At 35.0% G+C, this 21,987-nt stretch overlaps 1 protein-coding gene across 3 annotated transcripts in view; it reads right to left on the bottom strand.

Annotated features, from left to right (window-relative positions):
- The window catches only part of ATL1 (atlastin GTPase 1), a 63,760-nt gene that overhangs the window by 18,249 nt on the left and 23,524 nt on the right, over positions 1 to 21,987 (bottom strand). For all 3 annotated transcript variants that reach the window (XM_036009875.1, XM_036009880.1, XM_028508069.2), the window contains 5 exons: positions 21,189 to 21,436; positions 18,810 to 18,944; positions 18,254 to 18,358; positions 14,484 to 14,534; positions 12,336 to 12,392 (listed from right to left, as the gene is read on the bottom strand). In XM_036009875.1, coding sequence (XP_035865768.1) covers positions 12,336 to 12,392; positions 14,484 to 14,534; positions 18,254 to 18,358; positions 18,810 to 18,944; positions 21,189 to 21,436 — 596 coding nt within the window. The remainder of the gene's footprint in view (positions 1 to 12,335; positions 12,393 to 14,483; positions 14,535 to 18,253; positions 18,359 to 18,809; positions 18,945 to 21,188; positions 21,437 to 21,987) is intronic.

Raw genomic sequence — 21,987 nt, 5'->3', positions numbered from 1 at the left:
TTTCACAAATGGGCAGCTGGATACAGAGGCTTAATCTGACTCAGGTTCTATTTCTTTGGGAAGACTATGGGAAGCAAAGTGTCCCTTTATCAGGTAGCACATAGTACATGATTACCTCTCTTTTGATGAAGTTATATCATCTTCATGTGAAGCTCAGTTTTCAGTAGAGGTCTCATTAAGAGCGCGTGGGAACAGTATTTTTTTGCATTCTTACATGTTGGTAACAGTTTGTGCCATTTATATTTGAAAGTCAGTTTTGCTGGATATAAAATCCTTGGCTCACATCTTCTTTCTTTAAAAAGGAATGCTTCTTAGTTTGCATTATGGATATTTCTTGTTTCACTAAAGTGGGCCCTTCTCTCTCTCTCTTTTCTCTCCTTGTTTTGTGGATTCTTATGGGAAAGAGATTCTTATGGAGAGAATTTACAAAGACCTATATCCACTACCTTTAAATAGCCAACTATCTGTAGGTATATATAAATTTATATATAAATAAAAGATGTGTTATATAGGTCTTTGTAAATATATAAAATGTCTGTTTTTAAATATCTATAAATATATAATTTCCATCAAAATTTTTGTCAAAATAAAATATAACAACTTGTATTCAGAACACTTATACCTAAAACATGTATCCTGAAAACAGAGGTTAACTAGGAAGCAATTTTGCAAAACAGAAATTCATGAACCAGGATAAATGAAACCAAGTATGTGGGTTTGGCTATATTTTGCATTTTTCTTGGGAGATTTTTAGTCTCATTTCTTGGTCGTTTTCACTGGATACCTTCCAAAGTCTACATAATGAGAACCATGTGTAGAATAGCATCAAGTATAAAGTCTTACTTTTTCCAGTGAACAATCTGTATTCTATTTTTCTATCTATAGTGTCAAATTCCCATGTTCTCTGCCTAGTGCTCCCACCCAATGGGCTGGTAAACTGGCTCTCCAAACAACAAAACACCTTGATTTGTAGCATTTGACACTTTCTGTGATGTAAGTATATACACCATGACTGACTTCAAGCTACTGTTTAATAATGGGCTTACCTAAGTCCTGAATATTTTACTAATTAGCTCTTATGAACTGATATAAGCCAGCTAATAAGCAAATCCACTGGTTCCATGCCCTCCCATGATAAGTTGTATGATTTATATTTATCATTGTGGAATTCTATAAATCTCGGTCCTTATTTCAAAAGCCATCAGTTTTCTATACTGCTGAATCCTGATTTATTCATACATATACATAGAGATAAAAATCAAGGTTATAAATTATCCTAATTTTCTCAAATAAAAACGTTTGAAGCCATAAATACATTTTTAAAATGAATTAAATCCAGTTAGGTAACTGGGGCAAAAGATGCACCTATGCTGTATCCTATAAATGATCATATATATTTTTAAATCATGAAAAAACATTACCACCTTTGTTAACTTCCCTTTGGAGACTATATTCTTTAGAAAATTATTCAAAATGAGTGTCATAGCACTACTATGAGTAGTAGTGAAAAAAATCCCAATGTTTAACAATTGGGAAATGGCTATACAAATTATGGCATATTGATATGCCAATATATAGCTATTAATATTACAAATATGTGAAATATATCAATACATGCTTTATGTTGGTTATAGAGGTGACATGGGTTCACAATAGAAAAAACAGTGAATTTTCTGGAGTGAGGAAGAGGATAGAAGTGGTTGGTGCTAAGAAAGCTTGCGAAATTAATCAAACTTATTTAAAGTTAATTTGGAGTTTTTCCTCTATCTCTAGTTTTTCCTTTTTCTAATTTAAATATGAATTATTTTGCTGCTATCTTAAATGCTCTGAGATTTAAATATATTTGCATTTTGTCTTTTAATTGCACAATGTTTAGTCTTCCTTTGGTTTGAATTTTGTTGCTTTAATCTTAAATATTTATAAATAGCTTTGGAAGCCACTTTTGCTACTACTTAATGAGTTTCTCAATTCAATTTTAGACACTTAGATTGACAAGTCCAAAACTGTTTAGGACTTAGTTGACTCAAATTTAGTGAAAACTTTTTCTTTTCACAGACATTCATAATGCCAATAGTTTACTAACAAGTGATGATCTCTTCAAGTTTTTTCTATTTGTTCACAGTTCACATTTTTAACCAAAAACAGTAACTCACTCTGTCAACTAATCTATCTGAGCATTGGTTGGTCTCATTTGTTTTATTTTTTAATATATTTTATTGATTGTCCCATTTTTTTCTCCTCTTTACTCTCCTCCACCTTAGTTCATGTTGATGGGTCATACATGTAAGTTCTTTGGTTTCTCCATTTCCCATACTATTCTTAACCTTTCCCTATTTTGTACCTAGCATTTATGCTTCTTATTCTCTGTACCTTTTCTCTTATTCTGCTCCTTCCCCCTCTCTACTGATAACCCTCCATGTGATCTGCATTTCTGTGAATCTGTTCCTGTCCTAGTTGTTTGCTTAGTTCATTTTGTTTTTTTAGGTTTGGTTGTTGATAGCTGTAAGTTTGTTGTCATTTTACAGTTTGTATTTTTGATATTCTTCTTTTTCTTGGATAAGTCCCTTGAACTTAATAAGGCTTGGTGATGATGAACTCCTTTAACGTGACCATATCTGGGAAGCACTTTATCTGCCCTTCCATCCTAAATGATAGCTTTGCTAGATAGAATAATCTTGGATATAGGTCCTTGCCTTTCATGACTTCGAATACTTCTTTCCAGCCACTTCTTGCCTGTAAGAATTTTTTTGAGAAATCAGCTGATAGTCTTATGGGAACTCCTTTGTTGGTAATTGTCTCCTTTTCTCTTGCTGCTTTTAAGATTCTTTCCTTACTTTAATCTTGAGTAATGTAATCGTGATGTGCCTTGGTGTGTGTGCTTCCTTGGGACTCTCTGAGCTTCCTGGAAGTCTATTTCCTTTGCCAGATTAGGGAAGATTCTCCTTTATTATATTTTCAAGTAAGTTTTCAATTTCTTGCCCTTCTTCTTCTCCTATGGCACACCTGTGATTCAGATGTTGGAAATTTTAAAGTTGTCCCAGAGGTTCCTAAGCCTCTCCTCATTTTTTTGAATTCTTGTTTCTTCATTCTGTCCTGGTTGAATGTTTATTTCTTCCTTTTGTTCCAAAGCATTGATTTGAGTCCTGGTTTCCTTCATTTTACTGTTGGTTTCCTGTACATTTTCCTTTAATTCACTTTGCATGACCTTCACTTCTTCCCCTATTTTATGACCACACTCAACCATTTCTGTGAGCATCCTGATTATCAGTGTTTTGAACTCTGCATCTGCTAGGTTGACTATCTCTTCATCACTTAGTTGTATTTTTTCTAGAGCTTTGATCTGTTCTTTCATTTGGGCCATATTTTTTTGTCTGTGTGCACCTGTTATGTAGTAAGGGGTAGAGCCTTAGGTATTCGCCAGGTCAGGGCAACCCACTTCCCTGCACTGTGGTGCTGGGGGGGACAGGGTCCGAGAGGGAACAATGCCTTTTGCTCAGCTCTCTGCTGGCTTTCAGTGACTTCCCCTGCTACCCATAGCAAATTGGGTCCTTCTGGTGCTGATTCCCAGGTGGGTGGTTTTGTGTACCTTCTAGGACCCTGTGAGTCCCTCCAATGAACTCTCCTGGGAGGCTGGAAGTTTCTCATTCTGCCTCAACTGCCACAGATTTTTTCAGTCAGAGGTTTTGAGGCTTTATTATCCTGAGCCAGAACGTTGGGTTGCGTGTTCTGTCTTACTCACCAGTTGTTCCTCCCAGTTTATCTGAGTGCAAATATGGGACCACCTGGACTGCCACCCCGCCCCCCCCCCGGTCCTCCATCCATTGCCTTGCCATGAGTCCTTTCCCCCTGGCTGCCTGTCTCCACCCCTCCTACAGGTCTGGATGAATGTTTCTTCTTTAACTCCTTGATTGTCAGAATTCCATACAGTTTGATTTTCTGGCAGTTCTGGTTATTTTGGTTTTTAAATTTGTTGTTGTCCTTCTTTTGGTTGTGCGAGGAGGCAAAGTGTATCTCCATCTTGGCCAGAAGTCACTTGGTTTTAGTATATTTGACAAAGTGTAAGAAGCAATGGTACCTGCTGATAAGACTTAACATTCCTTTCCAGAATTTACAATGCAGTTCCCCAGTCTATGCCAATGGATCCTGAGAGTAACAAATTCAGAGAAGAGAAAAATCAAAGCAAGTAGCCTAATTACCATATAATACTTCAACTATCAGCCTGACAAATGTTAAAAAGACAACAGAATCTAGTAGGTATTGTAAACCATATAGAAGATTGTCAGAAAGAAATGTTTTTATTCTACTCTGTCTCCTCTCCCCACCCCTCCCCAGACCACAGGGGAGAAATTCATACTCTCTCACTCACAGCATACCATCATCTCTCCAAGTTAAGGCCCCTTTTTCTTTATTTCATCATATTTTACCCAGATCCCCACTCCCATTTCTCAAGTATCTGCTCTTCAATCCAATATATAGCATATGTAGAGTATTTTAAGTAATCATAAATAATGTTATAGATCTCCAACTTTTTTCTGCTCTATTCAGTATGAATTTTAACACTATTATTCATGCTACTGTATATATATATACACTGCTGGTTCACTGCCATTAGATGTTGCAGATATTCCAGAGTATGCTCTACACCATATTTTATGTATCCATTCTTCTAGTGATGGACAGCTAAGTTGCCTCCAACTCCCCACTACTTCTACTACTCTATCAATGCTCCAATGGATATACATGTACATTTCCTCTGCTCCACAGAATGGCTGCTCCAATCTGCACTTTCACTAACAGGCCCTGGTATTCCCAGTCATCCAAATTCTCTCTATCATTTTGTATTAACCACACATTCTACTTTTTGCCTATTTAACAAGTGTAAAGTGGTATGTCTATTTTAATTTTTATCTGGTATCAATAAGATTTCACATTCTTCAAAAATGTGTTAACCATTCAGGTTTCCTTTCTGTGGATTGCCTATATATCCTTTGCCTCTTTTTATTTTTATTATTATTGTTATTGCTGTTGAAGTACAATTGTCTCCATTTTCACCCCACGATGCCCCCCCCTGCCCTACCCATCCCCATCTCCCACCCTTGAACCCACCCCCTTTGGCATTGTCCATGGGTCCTTCATACATGTTCCTTGATGGCCCCCAGTTATCCCCTATAATCCCTTTACCCCCTCCTCTCTGGTCACTGTCACATCGTTCTTTATTTCAGTGTCTCTGGTTGTATTTTGCTTCCTTGTTTGTTGATTAGGTTTCACTTATAGGTGGCATCATATGGTATTTCTCTTTCACTGCCTTGCTTGTAACACTTAGCATAATGCTTTCCAGTTCCATCCATGCTGTTGAGAAGGGTAGGAGATCCTTCTTTCTTTCATTCTGCTGCATCTTTCTATTGTGTAAATATACCACAGTTTTTTTTTCTATCCACTCATTTACTGATGGGTACTTAGGTTGCTTCCAGCACATGGCTATTGTGAATTGTACTGCTATGAACATTGAGGAGCACAGGTTCTTTTTAATTGGTGTTTCAGAATCCTTAGGGTATAATCCCAACAGTGGTATTGTGGGTTAAAAGGCAGTTCCATTTTTAGTTTTTTGAGGAAATTCCATGTTTTCCACAGTGGCTTCACCAGTCTGCATTCCCACCAATGGTACACTAGGGTTCCCTTTTCTCCACAACCTCTCCAATATTTGTTGTTTGTTGATTTGTTTATGATGGCCATTCTCACTGGTGTGAGGTGATATCTCATTGTGGTTTTAATTTGCATCTCTCTGATGGCTAGTGATGCTGAGCATCTATCTTTTCATATGCCTCTGGGCCCTCTATATCTCCTCCTTGGAGAAGTGTCTGTTCAAGTCCTTTGCCCATTTTTAAAGTGGGTTGTTTGTCTTCCTGGAGTGGAATTATGTGAATCCTTTATATATTTTGGAGATAAAACCCTTGTCTGAGGTATCATTTGCAAATATGTTTTCCCATACAATTGGTTCTCTTTCTATTTTAATGCTGTTTTCTTTAGCTATGCAGAACCTTTTTATTTTGATGAAATCCCATTTGTTTATTCTTTCCTTTATGTCTCTTGCTCTCGGAGACATACCAGTGAAAATATTACTGCATGGAATATCTGAGATTTCCTACCTATGATCCTCTCCTCTAGGACTTTTATGGTTACAATTTATATTTAAGTTTTATCCACCTTGAATTTATTTTTGTGTATGGTGTACATTAGTGGTTGAGTTTCATTTTTTGCATGTAGCTGTCTAGATCTCCCAACACTATTTGTTGAAGGGTCTATTTTTACTCCATTTTATGCTTCTGCCCCCTTTGTCAAATATTAATTGACCATAAAGACTTGGATTTATTTCTGGGCTCTCTATTCTGTTCCATTGTTTTGTGTGTCTGTTCCTGTGCTGCGACATCCTGTTTTGATTACAGTGACCTTGTAGTACAGTTTGATATCAGGTATTGTGATCCCTCCTACTTTGTTCTTCTTTCTCAAAATTGCTGTGGCTATACAGGGTCATTTACAGTTCCACATAATTTTGAAATGTTTATTCTATATCTGTGAAATATATCATTGGTATCTTAATAGGGATTGCATTGAATCTATAAATTGCTTTGGATAATATGGACATTTTGATGATATTGATTCTTCCAATCCATGAACATGGTATATGCTTCCATTTATTTGTGTTTTCCTTAATTTCTTTCTTCAGTGTTATGTAATTTTCTGAGTACAGGTCTTTCACCTCCTTGGTAAGGCTTACTCCTAGGTACTTTATTTTTCTTGTTGCTGTAGCAAATGGGATTTTTTTTCTTGACTTCTGATTTGACCTTTCGTTGTTGGTGTATAAAAATGCCTCTGATTTCTTAATATTGACTTTGAGCCCTGCTGTGTTGCCAAATTTGCTTAAGACTCTTTCCTAAAATTAAGTGCAGTTTATCATTTTTGAACATTTTGATTTTTTTAAGACTATTTTAGAGCAGTTTTAATTGAGAGGAAAATATAAAGTATTGGCCAGTACCACCGGTACCTATACATGTAGAGCTGCCCCATTTATCAACAGTACTCTCCAGAATGGTACATATTTTTAAACCAAAAGTGAACCTGCATTGACACATCATAATCACTCAAAATCCACAGGGTTCACTCTTAGTGCTGTACATTCTATGGGTTTGGACAATGGTATAATGACATATGCCAATCTTTATAGTATCACATAGAGTATTTTCACAGCCTTAAAAATCCTCTGTCCTCTGCCTATTCATCTCTCCATTCCTTGCCACCCCCACCATCCTCTGATCTTTGCCTCCATTGTTTTGCCTCTTCCAGAATGTCATACAGTTGGAATTATACAATATGTAGCCTTTTTTCAATTTGGCTTATTTCACTTAGTAATATGTATTTAATATTCATCCATGCCTTTTCATAGACTGATAACTCATTTCCTTTTTAAGCACTGAATAATATTCCATTGTCAGGATGTATACAGTTTATTTATCCATTCATATACTAAAGGACATCTTGTTTGCTTCCAAGTTTTGGCAATTATGAATAAAGCTGCTATAAACATCTGTCTGCAGCTTTTCGTGTGGACATAAGTTTTCAGCTCCTTTGGGTAAATACCAAGGAGTGCAATAACTGGGTCATATGTTAAAAGTATGTTTATTATTTCACAAAAAACTGCCAAACTGCCTTCCAAAGTGGCTGTACCATTTTACATTCCCACCAGATATGTATGAGAGTACCTGTTGCTCCACATCCTCTTTTGTGGAGCATTTGGTCTTGTCAGTGCTCTGAAATTTGGCCATTCTAATAGGTCTGTAGTGGTTCCTTTGCCATTTTTTTTATTGGCAAAACTTCCTTACTTATTTGCAAAACTTCCTCGCACATTGTATATATTAGGTCACTGTTGACTTCTGACATTGTCAGTATCTTCTACTAGTCTGTTCACTCTGCTTATACAGTCCTCTGATAAATAAAAATACTCTTTAATGTAACAGTACCCATCAACTTTTAACTATATGGTTTATTTTGTGAGGATCTTAGTAAATAAGTGTTTCTTCACCTTAGTTCAGAAGGATATTTCAAACATTTTCTTCTATTAGTACAGTCTTAACTTTTATATTTAGTTCTTTAATCCAACTGGAGCTTACTAGTATACATGGTGTTTAATAGAAATTCAACTTTTTCTTCAAATAGTAAATTATGTTTTCTAAACTCAAGCTATTAATCCATCCATTTCCCACTGGTTTATGATACTACCTCTGTTGAGTACAGGGTTTCCATATATATGGGGTTATATTTGGAGTTTGTTTAGTTCTGTTGGGCTTTTTTCTTGTATCTGTACAGGACCACACCATTTTCATTTCTGTGGTTTCTTAATGTGTATTCAATCCTCCAATTTGAATTTTCTTTTTTAAATTTGACTTAAATAAAAATAGAATTTAAATCTTCCATATAAGTTATAGAAAAATGTGTTGTATTTCTTTAGAAATCCTGTTGTGGTTTTAATTGGAATTACACTGAATTTATTAATTTGGGGAGAACTAAATTTTCTATAATAAATCATTCCATCTGAAATATGTCTGTTTTATACAAATTTCCCTTTCTGATCTTTAATGTATCCTTGAATTTTTCTGCATGAAAGTCTTTGTATTTTGTGAGTATTACCAAAGGTTTTTTTTTTTTTTTTTTTTTTTGTATTGTGAATGGTATACCTTTTAAAAAACTTATATTTGCTAGTTGGTAATTAATGTCGTTGAGACATACTATTAAGCACATTAATAAAACAAATACCTCTGGATCCACAAACCCACTTAAGTAACTGAACATACCAATAACACTGAATTCCTGTGTGTCCCTCCCTGACGTATCCTTATTTCTCCTCTCCAGTGGTAATCACTATCCTAAATTTTGCTTTCATTGTAGTTTTATCATATATGTATATTCTTAAACAATACACTGTTTAGTTTTGCTCATTTTTGACTACATTAAAAATGCCATCATACTGTAGTCTTTAAAAGGCAACTTTTTTCATTCCACAGTATGTTTTTAAGACTGATCTATCTTGAAGCATGTAATTCTTACTAGGTTCTTTTATTTTCCTTAGGGTTCTTCTGTTGTTTTTCTTTCTCTTAATTTGTGCTTACATAACTGATTTTCTGCCTTTCTTCTCTTCTAAAATAAACTTTTAGGGCTATATTTTTTCCTCCAAGTACTGTCCTCATTATAGTATTTATTTTCAACATGCACAACTTTAAAAGCATTTGGTTCACAGTATTTTCAAATTTTTATTTTTATTTTGAATTGATTCACAAGTTATTTTTGAAATATATATTTAAATTTCCAGAATATGCTTTTTAAATGAACACTTTCTTATTAACTTTTAACTAAAGTATTCTGTGGTCATAGAATGAGGTCAGTATGAATTCAGTCCTTTGAAATTTGTGGAAACATGCTCTGTGGCATTGTATGTGGTAAATTTTTATAAATGCACTCTGTATGCTTAAGAACAATGTTTATTCCCTGTGTTAGGTATAGTATTTCATACATATCCAATAAAGCAAGTTTATTAACCCTGTGTTTCATCTCTCTTTCTCTCGACCAATTTTTTTATTTGTTTGACCAATCAATAGTTAGGAAAGCTGTGTTTGAATGAATTTACCCATTTTCTTTTATGATTCTACCAATTTTTACTTTATATGTTTTGAGACTATTTGACATACATATTTAGAATTCTTACATTGTCCCGGCGAAGTGAACTTTTTGTCATTATCAACTTTATTCTAAATAATTCTTATTTACTTGAGGTCTCAAATCAACATAGCTACCCAAGTTTTCTCTCATGTAGTATGTGCTTGGTATATCTTATTATTATGTTTTAGTGTGTTTCTTATAAATAACATATAGATGATTAGTTTGATTTTTATAGAAACTAGTAATCTCTTTTTAAAAATATTTAATTTATTTATTTTAGAGGGGAGGGGAGGGAGAAAGAGGGAGAGAAACATCAGTGTGTGGTTGCCTCTCGTGCACCCCTTACTGGGGACCTGGCCTGGCCTGCAACCCAGGCATGTGACCTTATTGGGAATCGAACTGGTGACTCTGGTGCATAGGCCACTCAGTCCACTGAGCCACACCAGCCAGGGCAGAAGCTAGTAATCTGTTTTACCTGGTGTTTAAATCTATATTTACTGAAATCATGAATACACTTGGACTTTACCATCTTGGTTTGTGGTTTCCTTGTGTCCCTCTTTTACCTTGCTTCTCTTTTTTTCTAGTCCTTTTTAGAGTGATTACAATATTTGCTTGTTTTATTTGTTTTTGCTAATGCCATTTCCATCCTCTATGGCCCTGGATGTACTAGTTGTATTATTCTTGTGATAATTCTTGAAATTTTAGCAATCACCTAGTATAATTTTCTTAAAACTCCTAACTGATATGAGGAACAAAACTTACATTTTATTTTGTCCAATATTTTGGTTCTGTCTTTTTTAACTACCATAAATTAGAACTTATTATTTCATCTATATATATATATATATATATAAAATATTTGTTTACATTTGCATATGTATTTACCAATTTATTTACTCACAATGCATTCTTGTATTATTAAGAAACACCCTTTTATCTCTGGTAATGCTTTTTTCCTAAAGTTTACTTCATTTGATATTAATGTAGCTACATTAGTTTTCTTTTGTTTGGTGTTTACACGATAATACTCATCCACTCATTGGCCTCTCCCTTCCCTCTGATCACAGTTTTTTACTATTGTTAATACTCCTTCATTCAAACAAATTTTTGATTTTCTGTTGAGTCTTTTTATTGTTGTCAGGAAGAAGGTATATACAAATTATCCAATTTTCTATTACTGGACTCAAAAAAGATTCATCCCTTATTTCTTAAGAATATTTAATATGCTCCTATGGTAGTCTGTCTCCAGTAAGGTTCCCAAGATCCCTAACTCCTGGTGTTCCCACCTCTGTTTAGTCTCTTCCCAGGTTTTGCCAGGGGTAGTCTGTATGACCAATAGAATTTGGAAGAACGAATAATGAATGTCTTCACTTCCAAGATTAGATTATAAATGTTGCTGCTTCTCTTTTGGCCGCCCTCTCTGACAATGGACTCATTTACTCTGAGGGATGCCTGTTGTAAGCAGCCCCTACAGAAAGGTCCATGTAGGGAGGAATTGAAGTCTCCTGCCAACAGCCATAGTGGCTGTTGGAGCTTAGAAGTGGACTGTCCAGTCAAGTCTTAAGAGAATGTCTCCTGGCCAACAGTTTGAGCAAGACCTCTTGAGAGACCCTGAGCCAAAATCACCCAGTGTAAACCACTCGAGATAGATTCCTAACCTCAAAAGCTGTGAGAGATAATAAATGTTTATGATTTTAGGATGATTTGTTATGCATCAACAGATAATCAATATAGCTTATTTTACATTGTTTGCCATCTGAGCCATTAATTATAGCCCTTTGTTAGTTGTTAAGTTTCTTTGTGTGCTCTCACTCCTCCAAAGGCATTATCCATTTTGACTGGTGACATGTATCTGAAGGGAGAGGCTAAATTCTAGGGCTTAGCTTGAGCCCCCTCTGATAAGCCCAGGCTGAAGCAATCATGCTTCAAGTAGACAGTCTTCGGTGGTTAAATCTCTTCCTCCTCCAGGTAACTGTTTTAAGGGCTGTTTGACTTAGATATAATCTCTTAGTTCTTGGCATATAATTATAGGGGTAGGGGGCCAGAGTATTTGCTTATACCACCCAATCCAAGTACAGATATTGCTCTGATATTATCCTGCTGTTCCCAACAGAGGCTGAGCTGTTTGTTTGTCTTCTATGACTCAGTGTAAGAGAGAGGTAATGGTTCCCACAGGTCAATGTGTAAGAAAGAGAACTGTGAAAACTGTTTCTGGTGCTCAGCCAGCTTTTCCTATGGCTTGCAACCACCTTCTGTTGTGCCAGGAGTATTACTTACTTGTTTTTAGGATTTGTCTGGCAAACTTAACAATTTTTGTTTGTTTGTTTTTGTGACATTGCTAGGTTGAGTTTAGGGGAGAAAAGCTGATATTCTTGCAGGAACCAAAATATCTCGTTCATTCTTTTATTTTCCCTTTCTTTTTTTAAAAATACAATTTGTTAAATTTTTATTTCCCTATTTCTATCTTCTCCAATCATCAGATAGCATTAAAGGGATATTCAAACAAGCTTCTTCAATGAAATTTTAAAAAGAGGAAGGAGTAGACCCTCTCAATACATTAAAATACTTGCTTATGGCCTTTAAGAAAATGTTAAAAGAATTCTTACCATCATTTAACCCCAACTCACCTGAAATGGCTTCAGGAATGTTTCCTCCATGGCCAGTCTGCCATACTCAGTGAAAAGCTAGAAGAAAAATTATACACACAAACACATGCACAAAGAAAACTTCAGTATCTGCAAGGTTTAGCCTCTTCCATTTATATTTTTTCCCAAAGCTGTAAGATAATACTATATTATTAAGATTATACTAATCATTTTAAGGAACTAGGTAGATAAAATAGTACAGTAATTAGATATTTTAAAATTAAGGATATATAAAGTACACTTAAGAATAAAGTTTGCACCTTAAAGCTAACACCTTTTATATCTAGAGTATAGAACAGTCTTGTTTTTTTTTTTTTCCTCTTTTGGCAGGAAGATGAGGAAAAAACATATTAAATGACCTTTCAAAGCACAAATTGCAAAATCAGACCAGAGAGCAATAAACCATGTAGGATATATTTATAAAGGCTATTGCCTGAGGACACTTAATGGCACAATGGCCTGGATTATTACAAAAGGATATAGGCATTTGGCTTAAAAAGTGAACAGTTAAATACACTGCTATCTTATATTTTCTTATTGCTCCCAGTTGAGAGGAATCATGGTAGTTCTTTTGTTGCCAGAAGTGAAAGGTTTTAGAGAACACAGACCTGACAGGGTGACTGTGATTAGGTCCCTAGTACGAGTTTCATCCAGAGAGGCGGAGTGGGTTTCCCCATGTGTACACAGGAAATGCCACCGCATACACATGACTAACAAGCCACAATGGCTTCTCAGAGCTGGGGAAGAATGCTGACACCAAGGATGTCCATCCCTTACCCTTGAGAATACCTTCCATGGTACCACATTGTCTCTCCTGTGAGGGCTATGGGAATCTAGAAAGTAAGGGGTAATTACTAGGTATCTGATTAGAGTTATTAAATGAAAGTTTGGATTATCATATCTAAAGGGAAGCTGGTCCAGAGATTGGACACTCTCATTAGAATTATCTATTAACATAAATTGAATTATCTATTAACATAATGTCAGTCTTTTTTGAGGAAGACTGAGATGTTGTCATTTACAGGAAAAATTTTAAGTGATCTCAAACAAGCTAATTTACTTAATATAAAAGTCCCAAACCATTCCTTTTCTAGAAATCCCTAAAACTAGTATTGAACAGTACATGCCTGAAGAAATAATTGAACTTATTATAAGAAACATCTAACAATTATTTGGCATATTGTCTAGTTGTCAAAAAATGGTCAGTGAGATGTACAAGAAATATATTTGGTGGGGGCAATGCTGATTGTGAACTCATATATTTCCGATGTCACAAATTACCCTGCTTTATCATCCTTTGTTTTCTGTTAAATTTGTACATGACTCTTATTGACAAGATAAAATAATATATTGAAAACAAAATTTCCTATAAAATATGCAGAAGGCATCTATCAGAGAAACAATAGGCTTTGCTATGTACCAATATAACATGAATTGAAAGAGCAGAGTGTTACAGAGATGTGAAGCATCTTTAGGAAATATCTAACCTTTTACTTGAGATTTAAATGCTGCTTGGAGAATAGAAGGAGCATTGACCCTGTCAGATAACCACATTTTTATTTCCACTCTACCACTAATTAGCCACAAGAATTTAGGCAAGTCTTACTTCTTTCAGCCAAATTTTCCTCATGTATAAAACATGAAGTATAAGGTGTCAATGAAGTCACTTTCAGATCTAAAACAGAATTCAATGAGTTATCATCAAGTAGCCCTTCCATAGTTTTTTAGGTAGAAAGTGGTCCACAGGGGGGAAAAAACTGGCATACAACTCATATCATACTAGCAATTATTAAATCCCTGACCGTAAGGCTTTCGACTTCACATTTTGGGTCATTTTTTAAAGCAAAGACTCTTTTTCCACTCTAATATGCCACGTTTTCACATAGACAGGGCCAATAGCAAGTTGACTTACAGAAACAAAGGAATTTCAAAATTAATTTAAAAAGAATGTAACAATACAAGGCTGGAAAAAATACCCTGGAAATAGACAACCTCCTTTTGGTTACGTTCCTAAAGCTTTCTGAATTGTTAAGTTTTCCAAATAGAAGAAGACCTAACCAAATCCTGAAGTTCTACTATACATGCTTAATATCTTACCAGATATTTAAAGAAGAGTATAAATGTTGTTACCTGAAGGTGCTGAAGATCATCCTCCTGTACATTTTGGGATAAGTTATATACCTTGATTAAAAAATAAAACGGGAAAATCATTAGCATCATCCTTAGCACTCACTTTGTCATTCTTTAGCATAAATTGCTAACTTCCTGCCAACTTCATGTTCTTCTTCAACTTCAACTTCTAAATATTAGTTATCAAAAACTTGAACACTCTTACATACATTCTTTTTTTTGTTTCTTTTTTCACATTTTTTATTGTTAAGTACATTCTTGTATAATGATATTTATAAGACCTTAATCAAAGAGTAAAAGAAGCTTAAGAAACAATATACAATGATCATAAAATTGTTCCAGAAATTCAATAGCTACCTGTTCTGGAGGAAGAATATAAAAATTACTTTATGAACCCAATTTAACAATAGTCAATAAAACACTCCTATTCATAAATAATGGTGATCTAAATCTGAATAATCCAAATATATAATTGTCTTGAAAACTATTGTTGACTTGTTCACAATTGATTATCTTAGTTATGTCTACAGAATGTTTCATCACATGAAAGTTAGTTTTTTTAAAAAATGTATTTTATTGATGATGCTATTAGAGTTGTCCCATTTTTTTCTCCCCTTTATTCCCCTCTCCCCTGTACCTCCCCTCCCACAAGCATTCCCCTACCATAGTTCATGTCCATGGGTCATACATAAAAGTTCTTTGGTTTCTCCATTTCCCATACTATTCTTAACCTTCCCTTGTCTATTTTATACCTACCATTTATTCCCGTATCTTTTCCCCCTTCCCTCACCCCACTATTAACCCTCCATGTGATCTGCATTTCTGTGATTCTGTTCCTGTTCTAGTTGTTTGCTTAGTTCATTTTTGTTTTTGTTATATTTTAGGTTCAGTTGTTGATAGTTGTGAGTTTGTTGTCATTTTACTGTTTGTATTTTTTATATTCTTCTTTTTCTTAGATAAGTCCCTTAAACTTAATAAGGCTTGGTGATGATGAACTCCTTTAACTTGACCATATCTGGGAAGCGCTTTATCTGCCCTTCCATTCTAAATGATAGCTTTGCTGGATAGAATAATCTTGGATGTAGGTCCTTGCCTTTCATGACTTGGAATACTTCTTTCCAGGATCTTCTTGCCTGCAAGATTTCTTTGGAGAACTCTGCTGATAGTCTTATGGGAACTCCTTTGTTGGTAACTGTCTCCTTTTCTCTTGCTGCTTTCAAGATTTTCTCCTTATCTTTAATCTTGAGTAATGTAATTATGATGTAGCTTGGTGTGTGCTTCCTTGGGTTCAACTTCTTTGAGACTCTCTGAGCTTCCTGGAAGTCTATTTCCTTTGCCAAATTAGGGAAGTTCTTCTTTATTATATTTTCAAGTAAGTTTTCAATTTCTTGCCCTTCTTCTCCTCCTAGCATACCTGTGATTCAGATGTTGGAAATTTTAAAGTTGTCCCAGAGGTTCCTAAGCCTCTCCTCATTATTTTTTTAATTCTTGTTTCTTCATTCTGTCCTGGTTGAATGTTTATTTCTTCCTTTTGTTCCAAACCATTGATTTGAGTCCTGGTTTCCTTCCCATCACTGTTGGTTCTCTGTATGTTTTCCTTTAATTAACTTTACATAGCCTTCACTTCTTCCTCTATTTTACAACCATACTCAACCAGTTTTGTGAGCATCCTGATTATCAGTATTTTGAGTTCTGCATCTGCTAGGTTGGCTATCTCTTCATCACTTAGTTGTATTTTTTCTAGAGCTTTGATCCGTTCTTTCATTTGGTCCATGTTTTTTGTTTGTTTGTTTGTTTGGGTGCACCTGTTATGTAGTAAGGGGTGGAGCCTTATGTATTTGCCAGGGAGAAGCAACCCAAGTTGCTGTGCTATGGTACTATTTGTGGGGGAGGGATCTGAGAGGGAACAATGCTGCTTGCTCAGTTCTCAGCTGGCTTCCAGAGACTTCACCTGCTACCCATAAGCAAATTGGGCCCTTCTGGTACTGATTCCCATGTGGGTGGGTCTGTGTATGTTCTAGGACCCTGTGGGTCTCTCCAACAAACTCTCCTGTGAGGCTGGGAGTTTCTCCTACTGCTGCACTCCCCACAGGTTTTTCAGTGAGAGGTTTGAGGCTTTACTTCCCACGCTGGAATTCTTGGTTGCATGTTCTGTCTCTCCAGTTGTTCCTCCCAGTTTATCCCCACACAAATGTGGGACTACCCTGTCCAATAGCTGCCACCTTGCTGCAAGTCCTCTCTGCCCTGGCTGTCAGTCTCTACTGTTCCTACTGGTCTGGATGAATGTTTCTTCTTCAACTTCTTGGTTGTCAGACTTCCATACAGTTTAATTTTCTGGCAGTTCTGGTTATTTTTTGTTTTTAAATTTGTTGTTGTCCTTCTTTTGGTTGTGTGAGGAGGCACAGCGTGTCTACCTACACCTCCATCTTGGCCAGAAGTTGAAAGTTAGGTTCTGAATATCATTCCCCCACCTGTAAACATATGCATTATTGCTTCACGAACAGATTACTGCATCAAGACGACATTATTTTGAGGAGAATAAATATCAGTAACTTCAAAGAAAAGTTAAGGATATAATTTTTGTGGACTATTACAAACAGTATACTTTTAAATAGATCATTTCTCAGAAAATAACAAATAGTCATTACTTAAAGGACCTAGATTTTTCAGTGAAAATATTCAATGTCTTCAGGTAAAATATAAATAGTAAATCATAAATATTAAAAGGAAAAATCAATCTGGTTTTAATCGGTTTGTATAAATGACTTATACTGTTGATTATGAAGAAATTAAATAAGTCAGTATTTTAAAGAGTCATAGATTTAAGAAATATATTTTTAAATGCTAATCAGTCATAGGTTATAATTATGGCTTTTTATCTTAAAGCCCCTTATTTAAAAAATTCAATTTTCCTTTATCCATCCTCTCATTGTTGTCCTACCCACACAAGATGCCTTTATTGCAAGATCACTAGCTCCATTTTCCCTACTTATAACTTCAGGTGTGACTTACTCATCCTAACCACTTTGTCATTCCTACCTTTCAAACTATCTAACCTTGCTTTTAACAGTCTGTTTCTTGTGTACTATGTCTTCTTGCTCTTTCTATAAATAGAAAATATTTTAAATAGTTTTAAAATCTTTTATGCTGTGGGTTCTATGTTTACAGTAAAATTCTCAACGGCCTTTTAGGACAACATAACCTCAACAAAGCCTCCAATAACCTCAAAGACACTACTTAATAAAAGTCAGGGAAAGAAAAAAGGAAAGGAAAGGGAGATAAACATTTTTATAAGAAGACACTTTCCTAAATATATATTAAAATGTTTAAAAAGTTGTGAACCCATGTAGATTTTTTAATATTTATAAATGTTTCTACTATGTAAAATAAAATTTTGCATTTATAAATCTTGTTTCATAAAATATAACTTATAATAGTTTATCCCAATGTATCTGCATATATTATAAGATTTAATATTATTAAGTTTATTATATGCTTTAAACAAAAAAAAGATCAGTAAGATAATATAACCTTTTCTGACTGAAGTAGGCAATTTGAAAACTTACTAGAAATTAGATGACAATAGCAAAAACAATTGTATCTCACAGAGTACAGTTACAAGAACTAGTAGGCTAACTGAGCCAAATAATATACATGATTTACCATTTTTGTTTGTCTCCCTAGCACACACATGTAAAGATACATAGACTCATAATTTTTATTACAAGTGACAGAAACATCCATAAAAATGAATTTATTGTGTTCCATACCTGTATTGAGCTGATCATTGTGCTAAGGGCAAACACTGTGGCAGAATCTCTCAAAGTTGACTGACTATCAAAGGTACCCTGAGTATCCATCAATAGCACTGCAACCTATAGGCAAATAGAGTATGTTACTGATATTTTATACAACATGCAGAGTGTTAGGTTACCACAAAGTTAGCACCATAAGAACTAAAGTAAACCTTTAATAATGAATACTGTATTTTGTACAGGTGTCATGAATGCCACAGAAAATAAAAGTATTAATTAGCTGCTGAATACTATAATGATTAATTTTCACAGGTAATCCAACATAACAGAAACAACACTGAAACAAAGTTTAGATGTTAGCTGATCTGCTGTTCCATCGTCTCTACAATTTTCTCTGCCCTGATGACTAGAAAGGGAAACAGGGAACATGTAATAGAATACTACCCACTTCCCTTCTAAACATCATGTCAAATGGCCAAGAATTAGTTTTCAAGAGAGTTTTTAAGGATCCTGAAAAGCAGTAACTGCTGCACATAAAAAATCTATTTTCTTTAAGAAGTTCACATCGTACCTTTTTACCATCAGGTTTATTGACAAGGAAGACTTCACTCCATATCTGGATTCCTGTTGTCTCTCGTTCAGATCCACCTCTCCATGAAAAACCAGTCAGTGGTTCATTGTAATCTCCAACCCAATCAACTGATTCCTATAAATTAAGAAAGTCTATGATACAGAACTAAGTATGTAGTATAGTATTTTCCATTCATCCATTCAGGTCTGTATCTCTCTCCAACTCTAGTCAAAAGGAAACAACATATTCACAACTATTGTATTGATACAATTACTTTATTTATTCATCCAAAAAGCAATTGCAGAGAAGCAATTGCCTGCCACATTTTATATTGGGTTCTGGGGATACAAAGATACCCAGCCCAGAGGAAGTTCCTAGCCTAATAGGGAGATAGACATGCTAGCAATCCATTATAATGCAATATATGGATGCCAAAGTGGGAGTGTATGGAAAGATGGGAGCATAAGGGAGCAAAATGGGAGGAAGGAAAGATGGAAGCATAAGAAAAGAAATAACTACTAATTCTTGGTCAGGTAAGACTTAAAGGAGAAATTGTTTGAGCTAAGATTTGAAGGATGTTTAGGAATTTTCCAGATAAGCAAACTTGGGGAGGGCATTACAGAAACAAAGAAATAAAGATATGAGAGAACATATAATATCAGGATATAAACAACAACGTACTACAATGGTATTGGGGAAGAAGGGAATGAATAGCAGGAGGAGAGGCACCTAGTAGTAGGTGCAGAAAAACAAAAACAAAAGCTGTTACACTTTAAGTTGAGTAAATGCTATTTAACTATAGCAGCATGACAAGTGTTATTGAGTATTTCACTCAGATGTTTAACAGTCAAAACTATGAATACATCTAAAACTGTATAATCCCAAAGAATGTAAAGTATATGAATTTTGTTTATTCAATTTTCTCATCTGTGTTAAGTAGCACACTAATGTTTGTATAGAAAATGATAAGAATTTTGCTTGCTTTCGAAGCCTGAGTATTTTAGCAGTTCTGTTCTTGATTTGTTTGAATGGACATTAAAGATACAAGATGATGCCCTGGCTGGTGTGGCTCAGTGGACTGAGCACTGGCCTGCAAACCAAAGAGTCACTTGTTTGATGCCCAGTCAGCGAACATGCGTGGATTGCAAGCCAGGTCCCCAGTAGGGAGTGTGCAAGAGGCAACCACACATTGATGTTTCTCTCCCTTTCTTTCTCCCTCCCTGCCTCTCTCTAAAAGTAAATAAATAAAAATCTTTTAAAAAATATTGTAAAAATACAAGATGTTAAAGTTAACATTACCAAATTGTTAAAAAATAACTCAACTATAGAAGATAAATCCAAAATGAGTAATTATGGTATAAATACATAATATGAAGTTTCTTTAGGTAGTGTCTATTCTACCTCAAAGTTTATATTTGCACCAGAATTGCTATGGGTAAAAATGTAGAAAAAAATACTGGTATGCTCTTTACTCCCAACCCTTTGTTCCCCAGCTCTAATCTTCTATGTATCCCTCTGCTTTTGGTTTATTCTGTGTCTCTTAAACTGTCATTTCTTCACTGTACTGTTGTCTCAAATGTTGTGACACTGTTGGTTGCTTCTAGGGTAGGGTAGGGGTGAGAAATGAGTGTGAAAAGATAAGATAGAACTTTCTGGGGTAAAGGCAAGGTATACTTGATAAAATTTGGAGCTACAGAGGTATGTGGATTTTCAAAAAATATGCAAATATACTCTTGAGATTTGTGCATGTAATTGCATGTAAATTTTATAGTGAAAAACCTAATAACTACTAAAATCTATCATAATTGAAATATTGATGGAAAGTATACTGATATCAGCAATTTACTTTTTTTCTCTGAAATGAAGCAGAAATATGTGATGAAGTGATGGATGGAAATAATAGTTGGAGACACATGTGATAAAGCCAGAATGTTAATGTCAATGATAGAATCTAGGCAGTAAATATTCAGGTATTCAGTGTAAAATTCTTTGAACTTTGCCAAATGCTTAAAAAATGTCATTATAAATGTTGGTGGAGAAATGATTACAATAAAAAAGTTATGACAAAAGTTATTTGACATTTTAAACCCTACAGCATGTAAAATTTGTAATCATATTATTATGCAGTGTCTATTTTTAAAAGAGTAAAAAATAAGTTCTGTTCTATGTGAAACGTGGCCAAGTAGTTTCAGACAAAAGTGGCCTACATAGTTTGGTACCCAAAGTACCAAAGTTGAAATGATTACACCTTAGCATTTTAAAACTGGTTCACATTTAGGATACATAATAATAGAAATGGAAATAATGGACACTACTAAATAAAAACACAAAGTGACAGAAGCACAGAAACAGAAAACTTTTTAAAACAGCTCTACATACCTGGTTGTACATATATCTCAACATGAAGTCCATTAGGAATGATTTTCCTTTTCTAAAGGCTCCAGCAACAGATACAGCAACAACCTCCTTGTCTCTGACAGCCTCTGAGAGAAGGATTCGATTTAGTGCAGTTTCATCTAATTCAAAGGAATGGTCATCTTTGACAATAAGGACTTGGACAGGTCCTGCCTTTTTCACTGGCTCCTCCTCTTCTGAGCTCCATTCATATGTCTTTTCTGAAAACCCACCTGTTGAATAAAACAGCATTTTACTCAGGTAATCATCACAAAATACCAAGAAATACATATGTACCTCTTAACTCTCAAACATCTGAAATAGGAAAACAGTAGAATTAGAAATGCTCACTTTAAATAACATATATTAATGTCATTCACACCATATCTCAGGTTTATATCTGGTCTTTCTGATCATTTGACCAAATCAAACAATTTTGTTTTTATTTATTTTTATTTTTTAATTTTAATTGTTGTTGAAGTACAGTTTTCTGCCTTTTACTCCCATCTCAGACCACCCCCCCAGCCCTCCCCATCTTTCTCCCATTTCCACCCCCACTTGTTCTTGTCCATGTGTCCTTTATACTTGTTCCTGTAAACCCTTCCCCTTTTCCCCTGAAATTCCCTCCCCTCTCCTGTCTGGTCACGATCAGCCTGTTCTCTCTTCCAGTGTCTTTGGTTGTATTTTGCTTGTTTGTTTGTTGATTAGGTTCCTGTTAAAGGTGAGATCATATGGTATTTCTCTTTCACTGCCTGGCTTATTTCACTTAGCATAATGTTTTCCA

Source organism: Phyllostomus discolor, chromosome 1, assembly GCF_004126475.2.
Source record: "Phyllostomus discolor isolate MPI-MPIP mPhyDis1 chromosome 1, mPhyDis1.pri.v3, whole genome shotgun sequence".
NCBI lineage: Eukaryota > Metazoa > Chordata > Mammalia > Chiroptera > Phyllostomidae > Phyllostomus > Phyllostomus discolor.
This window is presented reverse-complemented; position numbering and strand designations above follow the sequence as displayed.